Genomic DNA, 24,099 nt, shown 5'->3' on the forward strand with positions numbered 1-24,099 from the left:
CAGGCCTAATTGTGTTTCATTACGCATGGACTCACTGGGCATCTTTTTCAATGTGGGACTATTTAACCCATATTTCTGTGAATAGTTTGGACCTTTTATCGCAGATAAAGTCTCACATGTACCGGTCTAACCCTGATGCAAAGTTGGCTTGTCTCATGTAGGTGTTGTTGTAGGAGTTCATGGGGCTGGAGAGGCCCAGCAGCTGCTCCGTGTGCTCGGCGCAGGAGCCCGGGCGCAGGGCCGGCAGGGAGAGCCGGTTGCCGGAGCAGTAAACCTGGGAGCTCCCCGGGGAGAACCCGGACTGGTTCATGGCGGGCAGGTTTGGAGGAGAGGCCGAGGATGAGTAGGGGTACCCGGCGACCAGATTGGAGCCGATGTTCCCGCTGTTCCTGCCCAGCATGTTCCCCGAGGGGTTGATCGACTGGTTCTGGAAGCACGCAGACGGGTCGGTGCCGGTGACCGAGCAGCTGGAGGTCATGTTGCCCAGGTCACCGCCACCCAGCCCCAGCGCCTGGGAGCTGAGGTCCCCCCCCGGGCCGCTCTGCACCACCGACTGCTGGCTGATGATGTTGTCGATGCTGAACATGCGCGGCTGTCCCTGGCCGACCCCCGCGGAGGTCTGGTAGTGATGCAGCATGGCGGGATGATGCGGGGATGTGGCCGTCAGCTGGGAGCCATAACCAGACCCTATCCCGGCGTACAGGGTGTTGGGGTACGAGGGTCTGCCCATTGGGGTTGGGGTAAAGGCGCTGGAGCTCTGCATGTACCCGGGGTAAGTGCTCACATCTGTGCGCTTGAACCTCTTCCTCCTCCTCAGGAAGCTCCCGTTGTCAAACATGTCCTCGGCGGCGGGGTCCAAGGTCCAGTAGTTTCCTTTACCTGGTCGGCCGGGCTCCCGGGGGATCTTCACGAAGCAGTCGTTGAGGGTGAGGTTGTGGCGGATGGAGTTCTGCCACTTCTTGGAGTTCTCCCTGTAGAAGGGGAACCGCTCCATGATGAACTTGTAGATGCCCCCCAGGGTGAGCTTCCTCTCGGGGGAGTTGGCGATGGCCATGGCGATGAGGGCGATGTAGCTGTAGGGAGGTTTCCCCCTCTGGACGGGCCTCTTCCTCCGGCGGCTCCCGGTGGGCAGGTGCTCCTCGGTCTGGCCCAGGGCGGCTCCGTCCTCCGCGCCGGGGCTGGTCCCTCTGGGCTCGGACTTGATCAGGATGTTGTCCTTGCTGGTCCGGGCCTGCAGCATCAGGGGCGGCGCAGGAGGCAGCGGCGAGTCCAGGCTGACGTTTGGAGACAGGACGACAGGACTGGCCTCGGCGGGCGAGTGCTGCGTCTCTGCGGTCATGTTGCACATGCCAGAGAAGTAAGAATAATTTGCCAGATTCATAAAAGAAATAATGTAAAGGCTCCAAATCTTCAGCTGAGGGGGGGAAATACCCGAATAAAAAGAAAAGTCAGGCACGGACTGGTCCTCTTCTGTCCAGTAATAGCCCGGACTGTCGTGCCCTGGTGTTTGTGTGTGTTAGTCCAGGTGAGAGAAAGGCGTTGACAGCTTTATAAGGCAGGGCAGGAATGACGCCACTGGCTCTCTGGTGACGATGGAGGCAGGAGGACAGAGCCCAGAAGAAAAGTTTAATATTCCCTCTGACTCATAGGAACCTATAAGTTCTACTGTGATATCATGTTAAACTCTAAAGTACATGATTTCGCAGTTATGGAGTAAAATGTTTGAGGTATTATTCATTGTTGTCTTATAGTAGTTAGTTTTCGGTCCTATGGTGTCTTGGGGTTTAATGGGATTTTTAGGAATTAGTTAAAAAAACAACTTTATTTTACAAAAAGGCCTTTTATCATCTCAACAGTCCAGATAAAGAATTATATCCCTCAGCTAAGGGCCCCCTACAAAAGTGGTGCCCAAACTGACCCCCTTGAGGATTGTGAGACACAGAAGGAGGGTGGTGATGATTAGGAGATGATTTCCTAAAATCAAAAACAATTTAAAAACAATGTTAAATATCTTATTTAAACTATTTAACACTCAAATAATCAATAACCCTCTCGAGTTTCTTCATCTCCACGTGGCCCCTGAGGTGATTACGACAGATCGGCGACAGCATCAGTTGCAGCAGGTTCATTTGACAGCACCACAGGAAACATTGAAACGTGTGCACGTAGGTGAATTTTTTATGAACTCGTTCAAATGAACATCCTTTGAGATAATGGGGGTTGCAAGTCTCTGGCACAGTTATTTTGGGGGACGGGGGCAGAAAGGTTCCAGGAAAATATTCCAGGAACCCCCCTCATGTATGTCCCTCAATTTGACATATCATATTTACAATGTAAGATACATGTTTTAGAAAGATATTCGACATGTGTGTATTATAAAGCTTTTCTCACCAGGTCACAACTGAATGTCGAAATATAATAATTTTAGTGGATGAATCTGGAAGCTTTTCACAGACCTTCTACAGGAGTGAGACACAGAGCCCCACATGAGATCCACTGGCCTATATTGCTCATGATAATACCTGCCGTAGTGATGTGGAAAACCACAGTGGTTGCTATTTGGAGCCTTTAATGTTTAACAGAGATCCATCGACGACCTCTTCTATCTCCGACTCTGCCGCGCTGCTGTCCTCTCCGGGCTTTCAGCGGCCGCTCTGTGTCTATCCAGGGCAGAAACAACACCCGCAGAGCTGCTCTGTGCTACTACAACCCAACTGCCAATCCACCAATTGAAAAATAATAACAAGCCACTGAAAACAAGCAATTGAGCTATCAAAGCTTTTGGGGAAGAAAAGTAAATATCCCTTCATTTCAATTTCATTTTTGGAGAGTGATAATCAAACAGCGCCCTGGCCCGGAGAGGAGAGGTGTTATCTTATGGATTTTCGAAGTGAAAACATAGCTCCGCGCACAATTGGTATGCAGACAACAGCCTCCAAACACAAGCATGAGGATGGTGCTTCTAATTGATTATTTAGGCAAATGGAGGGTTGAAGTTAATTACAAAGGGTAAGATACACACAGAGGTGACCTGCTGCCATCACTTTCAACAACACAACACAGGGAGAGGTGCTGAGGATTGTCGTGAGCGATACCACGATGTCTGGGTTGAGTCCAGCAGGCAGCCTCAAGTTGCAGGGACGCTTATGAGCCTAATGACAAATCAGGATAACCTGAAAAACAATGAATTAGGTAGTTTCCATAGACAAAGACGAAAGGGACATTGTAGTTTAATGGGTCTTAAAATGATGTGCATCATATACCACAGCCTTTATAGTCCCCATCAATCTACTTCATTACTTCGAAGAGATTTTAGATCAAGTTATTAGATCAGTTTTTTCATCTGCCATTATCAAAACACCAAAAAAGTGAATATCCTGAGGAAGAATGATGAAGAATCTATGTCAAAGTCCCTTATTTCTTGACAATATAGCATACGTATACTGACCAAACACCTGATTTAAGTTTATGCTGACGTTTCCTTTAATTTATCACCAATTTGAGCCTCTGCATTCATACAGGTTCATTGATTCATGATTGATATTTGAGACGCTATTGTTATCCGTCCCTCTGGCAGGGATGATGCAAAAATGATCCAACCAAAGTCATTAGTCATAACTGCTCACTGTTTCCCCGACACCCTCGCTCCACCAACACAAAGTGCCTGGTAGCCACCCACCCACCCCCCCCTTCCACCTCCACACTCACAGATGACTGGACCCCTCCCCGACCCAGCCGCAGCTCAGACGACACTAAGCCCGGCTAGCTACTCATGGCTAACAGCTTCAGACAGGCGTGGGAGCGGGACTGTATCCAAGCAGGATCTGCCCCCAGAGCTGTCAGGTCAGGCAGGACAAACAGGGGCTCAGGCCAGGAAACAGGCCCTCTGCCTCGGGGCCTGCGGCCTCTTGTTAATCCCCTCCCCTCCCGAACCGCCCCACCACCCGCCCAGAGTCTCCCCTATACACACCTCAACGCTCCCTGTACCCTCGTCCTGTACTGTGGTCAGTGTATGTGTTTACCATTTTTACCCACAGTATTCTACACAACCATGAACCAACATGCACGTGCATATGTTAGTGAATGATTGTCTCCAGTTCCACCAAGTGTTACTGTAAAATAAAGATGTCTGATATCTGCTATTTTACTGCCAAATTATGGGCCTGTTTGTATCCTGTAAGAGCCGAGAGCCAATTACAATGATGGAATGAAAACTCCTTTACTTATCCTCAAATATAAAAAAATATTTCATCCTGTGAGAATCATGGTAAATAGTCACAATTGGGTTTGGTATTGCTGTTATATAATACAGCTGTAATCTTGTAATATTCCTTTATTGCACAAAAACACATATTATTGTCTCAACTGGTGTATTAAGGATTTCTAACTGTTGCCTTAACCCCATTTTAATGTATAAACCTGATCAAAGAATAGAAAATAAAAGGCAATGCCAAAAACATATTTGTCTGAATAAGCGGTTTTGGTATATTGGTATTAATAACAAAATTATCACCTAAATAAATGATGATGCATAGACCAACATATGAATATTTTAAAATCCTGCTCATGTTCTGATGAATTTTGTAGATAAAGAAAATTACATTTAGTAAGTCCTCATTTTCTCAGCCAAGTTCTACACCAAGGATACTTTTAATAAATGACTTCACTCCAAAAAGAGACAGTTTCTATTTGGATTAAATTCTTTATATATTTGCTTGCTCTTATACAGAAAACTAAAAGTGCGAAACAAAAACAGAAGTTTTATCTCAACCATTAGCTTGCAGTTTCTATGACAGACAGAAACCCAGTAAGACATTGTTGCAATAGCAGTTGGATGTTTGTGCTTCTCCTAAACATTGCAACCAACTCTTTCATTGGTGACCCTAAATATTGAGTCTTCTTTCAAAATTGCAGAATGCAGTCTACGTCTGTGCATTTGAAGGCTTGCAGGGATGTGCGTTGCATTCCCTATTCTCCAGTTTTCTGTATGGTTTTCTCTGGTGGTAGTTGGTCTGCAGCTTCTCTTCCCCTTGAAATCCTGAGAAATATAAAGGGACAGAGCGACAAATGGAGTTGCTGAGCAAACACTTGGGCTCCATTCATTCGCAAAGTGGCTCCAGGGGACGGCTGGGGGGGGGCATGAGAAAAACAGGGGGAATAAAAGAGTGACAGACAGAAAGGGAAAGAGAGAGAGAGAGAGAAACACACGAGAGAGTGCAACCTTTTTCTTGCTCAAGCTCATCAAGTACGGGCCAGGGCTCCTGAAAACGTAGGGATTACCAGGGTACAGGGGCTGCGCTGGACAGGGCCGCCTCTGCTCACTCCTGCACTGCACGCTACACTGCCCTGCTAAAGCACCGCACATGGTTCTCACACACACACACACACCAACACCCACACACACACACACCCACACACACACACACACACACACACACACACACACACACACACACACACACACACACACACACAGCCAGTCATGCTTGCTTATAGGGTGCTCATCCTTCATTCGCAAAAATTCACATGGGTGCTAGGCATAGAGATACGAGTACAAAAGACACAGACTCTTATATCACGAAGCAACACGTGCAAGTATCTTTAACTTAATTGTCATTTGAATGCCTCATTTGAATGCCACATGCCACATTTAAGATTAATCAGTGAGAAACTTCTTCGACCTGGTATAGAAAGATGCTGCAGTTTCTTCAATTCTCTCTCCGCTGAGGAACATGAACCTTTGACCTGCACTGATGTAAGGAAATCCCCCAGCATCCAGCACCTCAAGCAGGCATGCTGCAGGGTTCATCCTCAATAGTGAACACCAAGCTGAGGTCACATCCTGAGAAGATAAGCACTGTCTTTAAGCAATTAGGAGGTGAGCGACACACACGCATGAGGTGGAAAACGAGCCTTCGGGACATCTGATGGCTGTGGTGTTTCTTTGAGACTGCTTTCAGCCCTCTATGAGGACATGGGGTGTAAGAAAGAAATTAAGTTCAGAAAGGATACAACAGCATGCACATCCAAACTTGAGGTGCTGGACTGAGGCGAAGAAAAACCAGAAGTTGGGAAAAGTTCGCCCACAAGTTGAAATGTTTTATTTGACCTCCCAGGTGGTAACGTTTCGGGCACAGGCCCTTCCTGACCAATCTACCCAAATGACGATGTTGTAAAATGAGAACAAAGATAAATAAAGTAAGATAAAATTGATGTAATGTTAACAATAAAACATTTCATAAAGGTAAACATTTCTAACTATACTGATTACATACAAATTATAATGATCCAATTATAATATTATACATTATTACAAATATGTATGGTGTCTCTCCTTTGTCCTTATATCTGAAGAAGGGCCTGTGCTGGAAACGTCCTGGGAGGTAAAATGAAAAGTTTGTGAGAGCATCAACTGATATGCAGACATTTCTCATCTTCTAAGAAATACAGAGAATCATCCAACTCTTCTTTACACATGTACTCTTACATCGTTTTCAGAGTGACTATTGGCTATTGTCGTTTGTCCATTCTTATAAAGCTGTTGCTGTGGTCATGTGACCCCCAAAGGAATACAACCAAAGTGTGCAGATTTGGAAATTTGTGTGAAATTAAATGATCAGTAGAACCGCCATTAAGATTTAATGAAGGTAAGAAGTAAACACTGTCCTAATACTCCACTGCTCACCACAGTGAGCTAACACAGAGAAGCTTACTGACTTAACACTGGGAGCTTCAGGCTGGGTGCTTAGATTTCTCCTCAGTTGCTTTCCTGTAGCGAGGGCCACTGGTACAATTAAGATCAAACACATGAAATCGTACACCTGTCTGCTCTTCAGAGGTGAGGTGGCCAAAAATAAAAGGGCACTTCTACACCAGGAAAGGACTGAAGTGTTTTTGCTGCAGAGTAAGAAGAAACAGACCCTCTGTATTTTAGGATCCTGATCAAAATGTTCCTTTTTGATAAAGCTTACATGGAGCTGGCTCAGGTCGGCTTTGGAGCAGTTATGCAGCTGTTTTGAAGTATGACTCCTAGAGAATCAATTGCCCAGATGCTGACTGGCAACCACCACAGCATGTCCTGTAAGAACACTATGAGACAGTGTCCTCTACTAAAGAGGTTTAATGAAACAAGGCAAGTCTACAGTCCTCTTCTCGTTCCATTATAAATGGTAGTTATGTGTGGTTTCTACAGAGAGAACAGGAAATGAATCCAGGAGGTCAACTAGTACACTGAATCCAAAATAACAAAAATCATTTGTAAAGATTTGCTTGCAATTAGCATGACAAATATCTCAGAGAAAGAAGGGGCACTTGACGACATCAGCAATACTCAGCAGTAACTGCAGCTATGCAGCGACTCTACTGGAACTTGCAATGCTACCTCGCACCCTTGGGCCAGAGCTTGTGTGTGCATGCATACGTGAACATGGCTCCAGGCAGGAGAAGATCAGTGGACATTTAGGCTAAAAACATGATGTAAATGTATCCTATCGAGTCGAATTTGAATGTCAGGGCTTACGGACACTTGGATGACACCACAGGAGCAGTATGGAGGCATTTTAGTTTTATTTGTGTGGTCCCCCAGTTCCTTCAATTGTATTGGATTTGGCTGCAACTCATGAATGTTGTAAATATTGTTATTTTGTACATGTGACGCCTATTTCACTTCTGTCCGTCTTGGGAGAGGAATCACTCAGATTCCTCTCCGGAGGTTTCTGCATTTTTCCTTGTTAAAAGTTTTTCCTCACTCTCATCTTAGTACAGATTGTCGAGTCAAATTGTGGATATGGGCTGTAAAAAAAATATTTTAAATACATTATAAGGGTAAACTAGGGTAAATGGTCAGAGGACTAAATGAGATTACAACTATTTCTTACATGTACCCACAAGCAAATGCATAATAATCGGATTTAGAATGATGGGTTTTTTCTCAGATATCCAACTAAATGCTGCAAATACTGTTATTTGGTTTTAACTGTATAAGGCGATGTTTATCCAAGGCATTCCTGGATGCCTATGTGGACCAGACTGCCCGACTGGGTAGTGATGAGTAACAGCTTACCGCAAAGGGAAGAGGGGCTGGTGTGTGGGCTGCACGGCTGGTTCGTGTGAGTGTGCATGTGTGTGTATTCATGTGTTCATACATGTGTTAGGAGAGCGCAACACAAATTTTCTTTCACTTCACCCAGAACACGAGTTAAGCTGTTTCATCTCACATTTTTATCGCCCTGAAATGTGGCAAAATTGAGTATCAGTGAGGTCACAGTGACATAGACGGATCGTTCATCGGACGTCAGAGTTTCGGAGCAGAGAGAGAGGCACGAGAGGTGGGCTCAGAGAGGAGACAAGGACCCTCATTCAGCCTCTCCGTGTCTCTATACTTCTGTCTTTCAGCGTGCACTTCTCACTCTTTCATTTCAGCTCCTCAGCCTTGGACTCGATCTCATCTTTTTACTCCAGAGAAAAGTAAAAGGAAACCACGACGCCAATAAATAGGTTTATACTGTAAAAGCAAAAAAACATCAATATCAAAATAAAGGAGTGAACGCTGCTCGTGTCGGGCTCATCATCAACAGCAGCAGTTGTTCACCTCAGAGCAGCTACTGGTCGGGGCATTGCATGGTGGTGAGAGATGGACAGCCAGCATGCAGTCACGCAGCAGCCTGCCTCAAGGCTTTATTACACTGAGAGAGAGTAGAGCGACGATAGCACCCGGCCTTTACACAGGCTGATAAAGTGGGACGGACACACACACACACACAAAATTACAATTATTGTGCCAAACGTAAATGTTCAACCTTCATCATTCAAGATTCATTAAAGCTGAAAGGTCATGTTATCCAGAGAATAGAAAATCTGATTCATCTAATTAAAAATAATAGCATATGTAAAAAATATTACAAGATAGTGAAGGATGCAGAGTAAAATTCCTGTTAAATTATTACTTTACATTTTCAGCAACCAGTGTTTTCCATCTCTAAACCCCGGAGGTTTAACCATCCAAGTCTGTGGAAGTGACTTGGGACAGAAGTAGTGGACCAGTGTTTACCACCCAGTCCCACACCCACTCTCCGCCTATTGTCCTCCCTGTTGTCCAAGACCAGCTCAGACCGGTGGGATCAGCACCCATTATGTCCTTTAAGACTTGTATACACAGTCACCCAGTAAACTTACAGGTAGGAGAATTTGCTGAGCTGATGTGCACACAAACGGGATGAAGATGCATACATGCAGGTACATGCACATGAGGGGTTATCATCTCCACTGGATGACAGTGATCAAAATCAAGGCTTGAAGTTGCACTTCTCCTCTGTGTCTGTGTGGGTACCCTCAGGGTGCCCCAATTACACACATGTAAGTTAGATGGACAGGGGACAGTATTTCCTGCATGTACTAAATATCAGTCAGTCGTCACTATTATTCCTGTGATGGTCTAGTGACCTGATCAGTGTTTACACAGCTTTCCAAGGACTCACTGGTGAGGACTGGTCTGATCCTGCAGACTCTTACACCCATCTAGTGGTTACTAGGACAACTGTGGGTTTCCACGCCACCTGAAGTCAACGCAGAGCAAATGTTGCATTCTTTCTCTAACATTTATTTTCCAATCATGCAGTAAAATGTCAAATGAACTGTACAACAGAATCCAAAAGCTGTGCGTATATCATATAGCTCCCACGAGCATTTGTTTATTTTGTTTACAACTTGGATGATTAAAAATACATTACTGCAGGAGGAGAGATGACATGTGAAGCTAAAATCGAATTCACTATCTATCCATCTGTCTATCTATCAGCATATTCACTACTTTTGCACAGAATTCTCAGCGTGAAAAGCCCTCACAATCTCACAATGGGGTTAAAACAGTGTATTTGAGTGTATTTCTGTGTCACATCCGAGTTCTGCACTGGGCTGGGTACCTGGAGTTAACCTGCAGACATTAAGTGTAACAGGTCAATTTACATATTCATGTTAATTAATAGTTAATGGTAAAAATTAACTAGGTGTGGCTCAGCTGTGGGTAAAACAAACATGAGAATGATTTTTGTCAGGCAGGTTAAAAAACAGAGAAGTGTAAAGTGTAAAAGACGCATTAATGATATTTAATTTTGTTCCTCTCAGTTGTCTCTTTAAGAGCATGAAGACTCCACTCATCACCACGATGATTCACACACTAATTGATTCACAACGATATGTGAACTCCTATTGTCGACTTGTGATGTATTTAAATATAGAAACTAACAAACAAAACCAACACTATAGTAATATATAAGAATCATGAATCATTTATTTATATTCAGAAAAACACACAGGTAAATGTTATACATATATTATTGTATTATATTATAGTAGGGAGTGGGTGGGTTAAGAAGGGATGAAGGGTACAAGGTTTCAGGGCAAACGTCCTCTCATTCCTCTCTTCTTTGGAGGATAATCTGTCTTCTGTTTCAGGAGTTCATCTTGGTCCTCCACCTTCTTTGTCTCCAGCTGCTCCACCTTGCTCCTCCACTTCCTCTTTACGCTGTCCAGCTCAGAGGCGAAGTACAACTTGGTAGAAGCTTGTCTTTTCCTGAATTCCTTTTTCACCAGCTCCTCCTTATGTCTGACTTCATCCTGGAGCTTTGTGTGTTCACCTTTTAGTTTGTGAACTTGAGTCTCATTTTCTTTTTCGACGGCCTCCACCTCACTGCTGCTCACTCCCTCAGTCTGAGTCATCTCCTGCCGCAGCCTTGCCTCCTGTGTCTCTGCCTGACTTTTGTTCACCTCCTTTTCTTTGACCGTGAGCATGGCCAGGCTGTCAAGGTAGGCATTGGTTTGAATACGCCGTCTCTTGGTTTCGGTGACGATGAGCTCGTCCTTCTTTTTCAGCTCATCTTCAAGCCTCCTCTGTCCGGTCTTGAGCAGGTTGACCTGCTTCTTCAGATCCTCCGCCTCTCTGCTCCAGCTTGTTTCAGGCTGAACCGGCTCCTGGTGCAGACGGGTCTCCAGAGTCTCACATTTGGCCTGATACTCAGTGAGCTGGTTCAGGACGTCCACGAAGGCCCTGAAGCGAGCACGCCGTTTCTTGGTCTCTTTTCGTAAGAGTTCATCTCTTACTTTCAGCTGCTCCTGGAGCTGCTCAACCTGCAGTTCATCTTGCTCCTCCACCTTCACTGTCTCCAGCTGCTCCACCTTTCTCCTCCACTGCCTCTCTACGCTGTCCAGCTCGTTCTCCATGTCACTGAGCTTGTGCTGGGAGGCGAGGTACGACTTAGTAGAAGCTTGTCTTTTGCTGATTTCCTTTTTCACCAGCTCCGCCTTCTGTCTGACTTCATCCTGGAGCTTTGTGTGTTCACCTTTTAGTTTGTGAACTTGCTCCTTCAGAGTCTCATTTTCTTTTTCGACGGCCTCCACCTTACTGCTGCTCACTCCCTCAGTCTGAGTCATCTCCTGCCGCAGCCTTGCCTCCTGTGTCTCTGCCTGACTTTTGTTCACCTCCTTTTCTTTGACCGTGAGCATGGCCAGGCTGTCAAGGTAGGCATTGGTTTGAATACGCCGTCTCTTGGTTGCGGTCACGATGAGCTCGTCCTTCTTTTTCAGCTCATCTTCAAGCGTCCTCTGTCCGGTCTTGAGCAGGTTGACCTGCTTCTTCAGATCCTGTTTTTCCTGGTCGACCTCCACCTCTCTGCTCCAGCTTGTTTCAGGCTGAGCCGGCTCCTGGTGCAGACGGGTCTCCAGAGTCTCACATTTGGCCTGATACTCAGTGAGCTGGTTCAGGACGTCCACGTAGGCCCTGAAGCGAGCACGCCGTTTCTTGGTCTCTTTTCGTAAGAGTCCATCTCTTTCTTTCAGCTGCTCCTGGAGCTGCTCGACCTGCTCCTGCAGAGACGAGTTTCCCTCTTCGAGAACCTTAATCTGACCGTTAGCTTGGAAGAGTTCCGCTCTGAGGCTCGTCACACTGTCTTGGTGCTGCATGGTCGACAAAGAAAAGCACGTCAGAAACTTGGGCTCAAGTTTGGTTGAGGATCGTGTAGAGTTCAAAATGCTTCTGCTTTCTTCAGGATCGTGGGTGCAACTGACGTTTGTCTGCAGCTGATGAAAGTGCAACATTGTTTTTCCGAACATTCTGATTAGTTGTCATAGTAACCTCCTTTGATCTATAGCATCACACTTTTTTATTTCTTTTCAACTGTTTTTATTTGAATTTTCCAATGACATACAATGGTCATAAAAAGTAACTGATACAGCAGGAGTGTACAGTAGTATGTCAGTAATATCCTTGACCCATGCCCCCCACAATATGTGAACTCCTATTGTCGACTTGTGATGTATTTAAATATAGAAACTAACAAACAAAACCAACACTGTAGTAATATATAAGAATCATGAATCATTTATTTATATTCAGAAAAACACACAGGTAAATGTTGTACATATATTATTGTATTATATTATAGTAGGGAGTGGGTGGGTTAAGAAGGGATGAAGGGTACAAGGTTTCAGGGCAAACGTCCTCTCATTCCTCTCTTCTTTGGAGGATAATCTGTCTTCTGTTTCAGGAGTTCATCTTGGTCCTCCACCTTCTTTGTCTCCAGCTGCTCCACTTTGCTCCTCCACTTCCTCTTTACGCTGTCCAGCTCGGAGGCGAAGTACAACTTGGTAGAAGCTTGTCTTTTCCTGAATTCCTTTTTCACCAGCTCCTCCTTATGTCTGACTTCATCCTGGAGCTTTGTGTGTTCACCTTTTAGTTTGTGAACTTGAGTCTCATTTTCTTTTTCGACGGCCTCCATCTGACTGCTGCTCACTCCCTCAGTCTGAGTCATCTCCTGCCGCAGCCTTGCCTCCTGTGTCTCTGCCTGACTTTTGTTCACCTCCTTTTCTTTGACCGTGAGCATGGCCAGGCTGTCAAGGTAGGCATTAATTTGAATACGCCGTCTTTTTGTTTCGGTGACGATGAGCTCGTCCTTCTTTTTCAGCTCATCTTCAAGCCTCCTCTGTCCGGTCTTGAGCAGGTTGACCTGCTTCTTCAGATCCTCCGCCTCTCTGCTCCAGCTTGTTTCAGGCTGAACCGGCTCCTGGTGCAGACGGGTCTCCAGAGTCTCACATTTGGCCTGATACTCAGTGAGCTGGTTCAGGACGTCCACGAAGGCCCTGAAGCGAGCACGCCGTTTCTTGGTCTCTTTTCGTAAGAGTTCATCTCTTACTTTCAGCTGCTCCTGGAGCTGCTCAACCTGCAGTTCATCTTTGTCCTCCACCTTCACTGTCTCCAGCTGCTCCACCTTTCTCCTCCACTGCCTCTCTACGCTGTTCAGCTCGTTCTCCATGTCACTGAGCTTGTGCTGGGAGGCGAGGTACGACTTAGTAGAAGCTTGTCTTTTGCTGATTTCCTTTTTCACCAGCTCCTCCGTATGTCTGACTTCGTCCTGGAGCTTTGTGTGTTCACCTTTTAGTTTGTGAACTTGCTCCTTCAGAGTCTCATTTTCTTTTTCGACGGCCTCCACCTTACTGCTGCTCACTCCCTCAGTCTGAGTCATCTCCTGCCGCAGCCTTGCCTCCTGTGTCTCTGCCTGACTTTTGTTCACCTCCTTTTCTTTGACCGTGAGCATGGCCAGGCTGTCAAGGTAGGCATTGGTTTGAATACGCCGTCTCTTGGTTGCGGTCACGATGAGCTCGTCCTTCTTTTTCAGCTCATCTTCAAGCGTCCTCTGTCCGGTCTTGAGCAGGTTGACCTGCTTCTTCAGATCCTGTTTTTCCTGGTCGACCTCCACCTCTCTGCTCCAGCTTGTTTCAGGCTGAGCCGGCTCCTGGTGCAGACGGGTCTCCAGAGTCTCACATTTGGCCTGATACTCAGTGAGCTGGTTCAGGACGTCCACGTAGGCCCTGAAGCGAGCACGCCGTTTCTTGGTCTCTTTTCGTAAGAGTCCATCTCTTTCTTTCAGCTGCTCCTGGAGCTGCTCGACCTGCTCCTGCAGAGACGAGTTTCCCTCTTCGAGAACCTTAATCTGACCGTTAGCTTGGAAGAGTTCCGCTCTGAGGCTCGTCACACTGTCTTGGTGCTGCATGGTCGACAAAGAAAAGCACGTCAGAAACTTGGGCTCAAGTTTGGTTGAGGATCGTGGAGAGTTCAAAATGCTTCTGCTCTCTTCAGGATCGTGGGTGCAACTGACGTTTGTCTGCAGCTGATGAAAGTGCAACATTGTTTTTCCGAACATTCTGATTAGTTGTCATAGTAACCTCCTTTGATCTATAGCATCACACTTTTTTATTTCTTTTCAACTGTTTTTATTTGAATTTTCCAATGACATACAATGGTCATAAAAAGTAACTGATACAGCAGGAGTGTACAGTAGTATGTCAGTAATATCCTTGACCCATGCCCCCCACAACCCACCCAGCTCAGGTCAGGTCCTGACCGGGACAAACAACACTCCATCAGACGTCCACAAACACACACACACACACACATACAGAACAACGGCTGCCGAGCAGCACAATAAAGGCTTCTTCCAAGTCCGGAGACAGATTAAGGTCGTTAAAAAAGTCCAGGAAAGGGCTCCATGTATCTTGGAATACCTTGGTAGATCCTGAAAGTGAAAATCTAAGTTTTTTCGAGTTTTAAATTACAGAGAACTTCCTTAATCCAGCGGTCGTGTGTGGTGGGACGGGTGAGCTTCCAATTGAGTAAGATCAGTAGCATCACACTTTTAACTGTGCTTTGAAAATGAACTACATGATAAACATACTTTAAACAGCAAGAAAATATAAACATTTTTATCTGAGTTGTTTATTTGCACATATGTAAGTACCTCAAAATGTAGCCAACTCTATCTATCTATCTATCTATCTATCTATCTATCTATCTATCTATCTATCTATCTATCTATCTATCTATCTATCTATCTATCTATCTATCTATCTATCTATCTATCTATCTATCTATCTATCTTTCTGTCTATCTATCAGCATATTCACTACTTTTGCACAGAATTCTCAGCGTGAAAAGCTCTCACAATCTCACAATGGGGTTAAAACAGTGTATTTGAGTGTATTTCTGTGTCACATCCGAGTTCTGCACTGGGCTGGGTACCTGGAGTTAACCTGCAGACATTAAGTGTAACAGGTCAATTTACATATTCATGTTAATTAATAGTTAATGGTAAAAATTAACTAGGTGTGGCTCAGCTGTGGGTAAAACAAACATGAGAATGATTTTTGTCAGGCAGGTTAAAAAACAGAGAAGCAAATTCTTCTGGGAGTCAGTCGCCTCTTCTCAGTGGGTTTGGTGTAAAAGACGCATTAATGATATTTAATTTTGTTCCTCTCAGTTGTCTCTTTAAGAGCATGAAGACTCCACTCATCACCACGATGATTCACACACTAATTGATTCACAACGATATGTGAACTCCTATTGTCGACTTGTGATGTATTTAAATATAGAAACTAACAAACAAAACCAACACTGTAGTAATATATAAGAATCATGAATCATTTATTTATATTCAGAAAAACACACAGGTAAATGTTATACATATATTATTGTATTATATTATAGTAGGGAGTGGGTGGGATAAGAAGGGATGAAGGGTACAAGGTTTCAGGGCAAACGTCCTCTCATTCCTCTCTTCTTTGGAGGATAATCTGTCTCCTGTTTCAGGAGTTCATCTTGGTCCTCCATCTTCGATGTCTCCAGCTGCTCCACCTTGCTCCTCCACTTCCTCTTTACGCTGTCCAGCTCGGAGGCGAAGTACAACTTGGTAGAAGCTTGTCTTTTCCTGAATTCCTTTTTCACCAGCTCCTCCTTATGTCTGACTTCATCCTGGAGCTTTGTGTGTTCACCTTTTAGTTTGTGAACTTGAGTCTCATTTTCTTTTTCAACGGCCTCCATCTGACTGCTGCTCACTCCCTCAGTCTGAGTCATCTCCTGCCGCAGCCTTGCCTCCTGTGTCTCTGCCTGACTTTTGTTCACCTCCTTTTCTTTGACCGTGAGCATGGCCAGGCTGTCAAGGTAGGCATTGGTTTGAATACGCCGTCTCTTGGTTGCGGTGACAATGAGCTCATCCTTCTTTTTCAGCTCATCTTCAAGCCTCCTCTGTCCGGTCTTGAGCAGGTTGACCTGCTTCTTCAGATCCTCCGCCTCTCTGCTCCAGCTTGTTTCAGGCTGAACCGGCTCCTGGTGCAGACAGGTCTCCAGAGTCTCACATTTGGCCTGATACTCAGTGAGCTGGTTCAGGACGTCCACGAAGGCCCTGAAGCGAGCACGCCGTTTCTTGGTCTCTTTTCGTAAGAGTTCATCTCTTACTTTCAGCTGCTCCTGGAGCTGCTCGACCTGCAGTTCATCTTGCTCCTCCACCTTCACTGTCTCCAGCTGCTCCACCTTTCTCCTCCACTTCCTCTCTACGCTGTCCAGCTCGTTCTCCATGTCACTGAGCTTGTGCTGGGAGGCGAGGTACGACTTGGTAGAAGCTTGTCTTTTGCTGATTTCCTTTTTCACCAGCTCCTCCTTATGTCTGACTTCGTCCTGGAGCTTTGTGTGTTCACCTTTTAGTTTGTGAACTTGCTCCTTCAGAGTCTCATTTTCTTTTTCGACGGCCTCCACCTTACTGCTGCTCACTCCCTCAGTCTGAGTCATCTCCTGCCACAGCCTTGCCTCCTGTGTCTCTGCCTGACTTTTGTTCACCTCCTTTTCTTTGACCGTGAGCATGGCCAGGCTGTCAAGGTAGGCATTGGTTTGAATACGCCGTCTCTTGGTTGCGGTCACGATGAGCTCGTCCTTCTTTTTCAGCTCATCTTCAAGCGTCCTCTGTCCGGTCTTGAGCAGGTTGACCTGCTTCTTCAGATCCTGTTTTTCCTGGTCGACCTCCACCTCTCTGCTCCAGCTTGTTTCAGGCTGAGCCGGCACATGGTGCAGACGGGTCTCCAGAGTCTCACATTTGGCCTGATACTCAGTGAGCTGGTTCAGGACGTCCACGTAGGCCCTGAAGCGACCACGCCGTTTCTTGGTCTCTTTTCGTAAGAGTCCATCTCTTTCTTTCAGCTGCTCCTGGAGCTGCTCGACCTGCTCCTGCAGAGACGAGTTTCCCTCTTCGAGAACCTTAATCTGACCGTTAGCTTGGAAGAGTTCCGCTCTGAGGCTCGTCACACTGTCTTGGTGCTGCATGGTCGACAAAGAACAGCACGTCAGAAACTTGGGCTCAAGTTTGGTTGAGGATCGTGAAGAGTTCAAAATGCTTCTGCTCTCTTCAGGATCGTGGGTGCAACTGACGTTTGTCTGCAGCTGATGAAAGTGCAACATTGTTTTTCCGAACATTCTGATTAGTTGTCATAGTAACCTCCTTTGATCTATAGCATCACACTTTTTTATTTCTTTTCAACTGTTTTTATTTGAATTTTCCAATGACATGACATACAATGGTCATAAACAGTGACTGATACAGCAGGAGTGTACAGTAGTAAGTCAGTAATATCCTTGACCCATGCCCCCCACAACCCACCCAAAACCCACCCAGCTCAGGTCGGGCCCCGACCGGGACAAACAACACTCCAACAGACGTCCACAAACACACACACACACACACATACAGAACAACGGCTGCCGAGCAGCACAATAAAGAAAATAAATTAAATTAAATTTTTAAAAAAGGGGGGGGATAATACTAATTACGTATGTATGTATATTGAATAAATGGATAAGTAGAAGGGGGAGGGAGTGGGATTAAGGGGTGAGCAGCTACCACAGTAGTACAGGAGTGTGGGGTGTAGTAGGAGTGAGTGAGAGGCTTCTTCCAAGTCCGGAGACAGATGAAGGGCGTTAAAAAAGTCAAGGAAAGGGCTCCATGTATCTTGGAATACCTTGGTAGATCTTGAAAGTGAAAATCTAAGTTTTTTCGAGTTTTAAATTACAGAGAATTTCCTTAATCCAGCGGTCGTATGTGGGGGGACGGGTGAGCTTCCAATTGAGTAAGATCAGTAGCATCACACTTTTAACTGTGCTTTGAAAATGAACTACATGATAAACACACTTTAAACAGCAAGAAAAATAAACATTTATATCTGAGTTGTTTGTTTGCACATATGTAAGTACCTCAAAATGTAGCCAACTCTATCTATTTATCTATCTATCTATCTATCTATCTATCTATCTATCTATCTATCTATCTATCTATCTATCTATCTATCTATCTATCTATCTATCTATCTATCGACCGTCCATCCATCCATTCATCCATCCATCCATATTTCGTGGATTAGGGGCGGCTGTGGCTGAGGGGAAGAGTGGTCGTCTTCCAACCAGAAGGTTGGCAGTTCGATCTCAGTTTTTCCTATTTGCATGACAAAGTGTCCTTGGGCATGTATTTAAACTGCTGCTTTTCATTAATAAATAATCAGTTCAGCAGACTGGAGCTTGATTTAAAGTTGTATGGGAAATAATAGTATGCATTCATTTATTCATTTGTTTGTTTATTTATAACTTAATGTATGAGTGTGACAGTACACACTCCAGTACACTAGATGTCAGCATTCACTTTCAACATTTGCAGTCCGCCACACAAGTGCAGAGAAGAGGAAGAAGAAGAGCGGAACCAATGTATCACTGTTTGTTTCTGGGGGCTGACTAAGCTGGCGTACAGGCGGGTCTTTCTCAAACCACTCCGTCCTGTGTTTGTCACTCAGCAGCAGAAAGAAGCGCTTCTCATGAAGATGTAGCTTCAGGACAAGTTTCCTTCTCTCCACCGAAATCTTTCAAAACAAAGCATTATGGCGTCGAGAAGAACAACAATAGCACCAAGTGCTTTAAAAAGCACCGACGCTTTAAGGTAGTCATTTGATTTCTCCTTCTTTTAAGCGAGTGCCTTGTAGATTTGTGGTCAGTTTCACTTTAGGAGAAGTTCATATATAGAAACGTCAGCAAAGGCTGCGTCATTTTAATTAAAACATTAGGTTGTACTGTTTTTATTTAGCAGTGAAGTCCCCTTTTATAAATGGTGAACAAGTTGCCTGTCAAAGCAACAGTTCTTTTTGTGAAGTGTAACTTACAGGAAGCGATGCTAACATGTTAGCTTAGCGTTGGGTCGGGACGGTTTCTAACAGTGCGACCGTTTTGTGTCTGTTCCAGCTCGAAAAGTGGGAGCAATGCGAATAAAACCAACACCAGCGGGACCGGGAGGAAAAGTGTCAAGAGTAAGTATTTGTTTTAACTTCATTGTTTTTCTGAGTTTGTCGATTGGTTGAATTAGTTTTGATAATGCTGCCACCTTGCAGATATGACATACACCCCACAAATTCTTAAATCTCTCCACGATTCCTCTTCAAAAACGACTTTATAGTGACACTCATACATCAAATCTGCCTGAATTGTGCAAATTATGATGTTTCATTTGCTCTATGTTGTAACCTTGCCTCAGTGTTTTTGTAAATGTTCTTGGGATGCAAAGGAACTGTGTCTACGATCTGGTATTGTGATATACTGTAGGATGAAACCACTGTGACACTTTAACTCTGACTTGAGACAAGCTATGTGTTTTGTAATCATTATACTTTACACCTTTACTATATTGGTCCATTCCCGATGGAGTGATCAGGCCTGCTGTACAGCCAGTTTAATTTGTTGAAGATGTATAATAATCTTGAGATGGTGGACCCCTGGGCAGTGTAGGAACATTTTGGTTACTCTCCCCCTCCCACCTAAAAAAACAACAGTGGATTTGGAAAATAATTTCACTCAGAAAATGTACACATGTTGAATGTTTTTATTTCCATTAAAGGGGCGTTTGCAGCTCACATGAGACATGACATATTTACTTGATGAATCATAACAGAGCTCTATCAATTTTAATACTGTTTCTTTCTGTCTATTATTGTCAAAATGTCTTCATCAAACTTTAGCAAGTGGAACCATAGTCAAGTCTCGATATATGCAGTCTGCTGAGAAGTCATCACTTTCGAAGGTATTGCTTCTCTTTGTTTTTTGTTGTTGTTTTTTTACAGTTTTCGTATTTTTGCGATGGTTATTTCTCCGTCTGTATGACCTGTTCATATGCAGTTCAAGTGAAGCAATCCCTCTCAGTTTGTCGCTGTCGTACCTTCGATGATACACATCTGTGCTTTATTAAATAATCTCCTAACCATTGACAGAGTAACTCGCTGACCAACGAGTCTATTGCTGTGCCACTGAGGCCTATCTCACCTAAGCCCAGTGGTGTCAGACCAAAGCTGGGCATGTCACCAAGACGCTCCATGGCCCCACAGGCTCTTGCAACATGTAAGTGGTAATAATTATGAATTTGTATACACACATTTTATAACAGATCCTGAGAATTTTTACAGCACATTAACTGCTTTAAAGAATGTGTTTTGTATGTGTAAAGTTATATAAAGGTGTATTATACGATTTGTTAAGAAGTGCATAGTTCTTTTCTGACAACATGTTTCCTCTTAGTTTTGGGACTATGAGATTATCTTTATGATATAGATAACATTTGCATATTCATTTGTCTTATAGCCATCATGTCACGTGAAACAGAACCGTCAATACTCGGGGAAAGTATTCTACAGTCTACTTTCTCAGTTGGATCCTGCTTTCGACCAGAGTTTGATATTTCAGTCATTAAAGGTAAACAGATTTAAACCCTTTAAATTTCAATTACAAAAGGGACAATCCAATACGTTTTCTTTCAAATGTCTCTCTTATCAAAGAGAAAACAGTGATGGAAAATGCAGCAGAACCCGAGAGAAACCCAGAAGAGGAGAAGAGGGACATTGAGTTGCAAACATTACGACTGGCATACCTCACAGCTAAGGTGAATCAGTCATGTGTAAACTGTTTTCAACGTATCTGCTTAAGTCAAGACCACTGTTCCATGGGGAATAGAAATCTTGCCAAGTGTCCCATGCTGTGACTGATTTGCTTCTGTCTCTTTGACATTTGACTGAAGATGGAGAGCAATACTGCAAAACTCAAGGCTGAGGCAGAGGCAAAGATCCTGCAGATAATGGAGGAAGACGAGGCGCTGCATAAGGACGTCCATGAGAAGAAGCGCCAGTACCTGCTAGCAGAGAAGAACAGGGTGATGAATGAGTTGCTGGATTTGCAGGTCAAGAAACGTTTTCTTTCGTACTGCACTGCCTTTTTCATTGTGTTACATTAAACTATATTGTGAATGATTTGTAATGAAAGACATAAAGAGAATGTCACATTTTTGTCAACCAGCAACAATCATACTGATCATAGCTGAATTTGGAACCTACTTCAGAAATGTCTTGTTGCTATAAATCATGATTTTGCTTGTAATATAAATATAAAAGTCCATCTGTACGGCAGAGTGTCTTAATACTATAACTGTATTTATTGCTGGAGACACTTCGCTACATTGTCATACTCATATTGAGGCTTCCTTGGTCACGACTTTGCTGATTGATAATAAACAGCTGGTGAATTGGTGGTTGTATAGTTTTTTTTATGTAAAGATCAGTGTTTGTGTATAAACACTATGAATGTAGGATTCTCCTCCTTCTAATTTTATCATTTTCCATCCCAGATTGCTGCACTGACTCCTGTGGCAGGAGCTGCGCAGCAGTTCACGGAGCACTACAACTCTTTTGCAACCGCGGTTGACACCACCAGACATGAGCTGCCTGTCAAGAACTTCTACATTGATGGAGACCGAAGGGAATTTCTAGGTTGTAGTTACCTTGTTTAAAAGATAAAAAATAAAAACAAAAGATGAAATAGTTAAAAGCTGTAGGTACAAAAAACAACATTGTTAATAGCACAAAAAAAAACTAACATTGGAATCACATTATTTTTACATTGGTAAATGAATTGGTGTATGTTAATGTCTATAAAATTTTACCAACATAGTCATGTTATCTTCAACAGCCGACAGGCGCATAAACCAAAAAATACACTACAATACAAAAATCGTATGGTAAATACCCTGTGTTATTGTCGCTTTGGCAGATACTGGTGTCATATCGGTCACTGATGTTTAGATATTGTTTATTCACTTTTAAACAATGCGCTTCTGGATTCTGACAATTTGTTTCATGTGCTGATTGAAATTGATCTTATTTATTAGTATTATTCCATGTGACCTAACCAGTGTGAGTAACAAGAAATTATGTGATGTGTTACGAACTTATTCTAAATTGTATGATAATCCTTTTGTCCTGTATCTACCCATAGATAAAGCTGAGGTTTGCCTGAAGGAGAGTGAGCAGCTGTTGCTGGGCTGTACAGAGGGAGATTATAAGGACAACAGCACCTCTCTTGAGTGCCTCAGGAACATCAAAATGACATCAAAAGACATCAGCCAGCAGCTTTCAGGGTAGGCACATATGCAGAGGACGCTGTATATACATGGCCTCCCTTGTTAGTGTTTTGATTCATAGCTCTTTTGTTATGTCACAGAGGATTTCACTGTTTGTGTAACTCAGCAACACTTTGCTCTAACTGGCTGGCTCTAACAATTCCTTGCTCTGCTTTGATAATGAAGAACATTATGCTGCCATTTATTATCTTAACAGGAATAGAAAATGTACTGGTTAATTATGCAGTTGGCTTGTAATAGGCAACTGCCACCCAGCACATCCTGGTCCATCTCTCATAAACTGGCAGTGTCCCAATACAGCCAAGTATAACAAATACAAGAATATGTATCTGGCAGAATATGTACTGGTCAGTCATATAATTGGCTCGCAACAGGCAGCTTGCACGTGGCACACTACTAAAGAACGTTATTTTCAGCACATAGGCGAGCAAGCTAACTGAGAAAGTGTAACATGCCTTTATTTGAACATATCAGCGACCCACTCATAACACTTCTTATGATATGTGGTTAACATTTATGTGACTTACAGTGCACATATAATCATATAATGGACACACACATTATTACATACAATCTGTACACGGGGCTGCACTGTGAAATTAACCTTGGGGCCGTCTCATAAACTGGCAGGGGCATTTACCTACTACCTCTAAGGGAGGGCGCCCTTGAGCCAATAATACACACAGATATATGGGTATTACAATAAAAACACTGTTACATACATGTATGCTAGAAGTGCTTGGTTTTGACTGTCCATTCAAAACGTTTTCATTAAATAGCTAAATATTGTAATTCTTTCTAAAAAAGTAAATGTATTTGTAAGGAATTGAACACAGCCAATTAATCAGTAGAACCGAAAGGTTAGATTACACCTGTACTCACACATTGCTGTTGCATCCATTTTTGTCCAGTGCATTTTCAGAGCTGCTGGAGCTGTCTTCATCAGCCTGTCGACATACAATCCTCGTCCAGCAGGCCGTGGAGGAAGAGCAGCTCGGTCCTGCAAGAACCCACGAGCTTTACTGCCCCAAACAGTGAAAGATGCCACACAGCATGGGATACATAGCAAATGCACTTTGATAACCCCAATTGCCTTTGTGCCATTTGTGACATTTTGTGTGCTGTATTATGAATTTGTAAATGTAAATATGAAGTGCAAAAACAATGACTGATACTGTGTATAGATAAAACATTGTTAGTAAATAGAAAACAATATAAAATATCAATTGAACAGTCAACATGGTAAAAAAAATGGTGTCTTACTGCTGGGAGAAAACACATGAGCAGAGTTGTATGTTAGGTTCTAGGCTTAAATGTTTTATGTTGTTTACGTAACATGAAGATGCTTTCAAAGCTGATGTTTTTATTATCAAACTAACTTGACATGAAGTTTTGTTAACAGAAAAACCTTAACCAAATAGTTTGTGTGGCCACCCTTTGCCATTTGTAATGACTGATGTGGAGATCAGGACTCGGTAGGGGCCACACCCACGTTGTCACCCTGTGGAATGAATTTGATACTGATCAGATGCCTTTTGGTATTGTTTAGGAAAAGAACATGTAGTATCACAACATACCTAAACCTGTTGGACAATACTGTGTATTCACTAGATAACTGAAAAGAATCAAAACAAATTGGAAGAAAGATTAATTCCAAATTTATGTATTTCTCTGCCAAATTTTGCCTCGTGTATTAATATTATTCACTCACCTAACCTTTAACTAGGAACACTCCAGTACACCTGATTATTCTATCATGTGACAGTGCAACACAAAACAATAATGCAGCTA

General features: G+C 43.7%; 2 protein-coding genes across 5 annotated transcripts; one reads left to right on the plus strand and one right to left on the minus strand.

The window, feature by feature from the left end:
• On the minus strand, nt 1-23,316 carry foxe3 (forkhead box E3). 4 transcript variants are annotated; one of them, XM_034584020.1, is made up of 2 exons: nt 23,191-23,303; nt 1-1,583 (listed from the first exon to the last, which is right to left on the minus strand). In XM_034584020.1, the coding sequence occupies exon 2, from the start codon at nt 1,379-1,381 to the stop codon at nt 113-115; it is 1,269 nt and encodes a 422-aa protein (XP_034439911.1). In that variant the 5' UTR covers nt 1,382-1,583; nt 23,191-23,303; the 3' UTR covers nt 1-112. The 4 variants fall into 4 exon arrangements, 1 of the variants encoding a protein (XP_034439911.1); XR_004613719.1 differs by lacking the exon at nt 1-1,583 and adding an exon at nt 4,842-5,038 and having other exon boundaries at nt 23,191-23,316; XR_004613721.1 differs by lacking the exons at nt 1-1,583; nt 23,191-23,303 and adding exons at nt 4,842-5,038; nt 9,442-9,671.
• On the plus strand, nt 18,525-23,522 carry haus8 (HAUS augmin like complex subunit 8). The gene is made up of 10 exons (XM_034584024.1): nt 18,525-18,795; nt 19,095-19,159; nt 19,865-19,926; nt 20,114-20,240; nt 20,481-20,591; nt 20,675-20,778; nt 20,914-21,072; nt 21,517-21,658; nt 22,164-22,305; nt 23,220-23,522. The coding sequence occupies exons 1-10, from the start codon at nt 18,737-18,739 to the stop codon at nt 23,344-23,346; spliced, it is 1,098 nt and encodes a 365-aa protein (XP_034439915.1). The 5' UTR covers nt 18,525-18,736; the 3' UTR covers nt 23,347-23,522.
• Nucleotides 23,523-24,099: the final 577 nt, after the last annotated feature.

Source organism: Hippoglossus hippoglossus, chromosome 4, assembly GCF_009819705.1.
Source record: "Hippoglossus hippoglossus isolate fHipHip1 chromosome 4, fHipHip1.pri, whole genome shotgun sequence".
Lineage (NCBI taxonomy): Eukaryota > Metazoa > Chordata > Actinopteri > Pleuronectiformes > Pleuronectidae > Hippoglossus > Hippoglossus hippoglossus.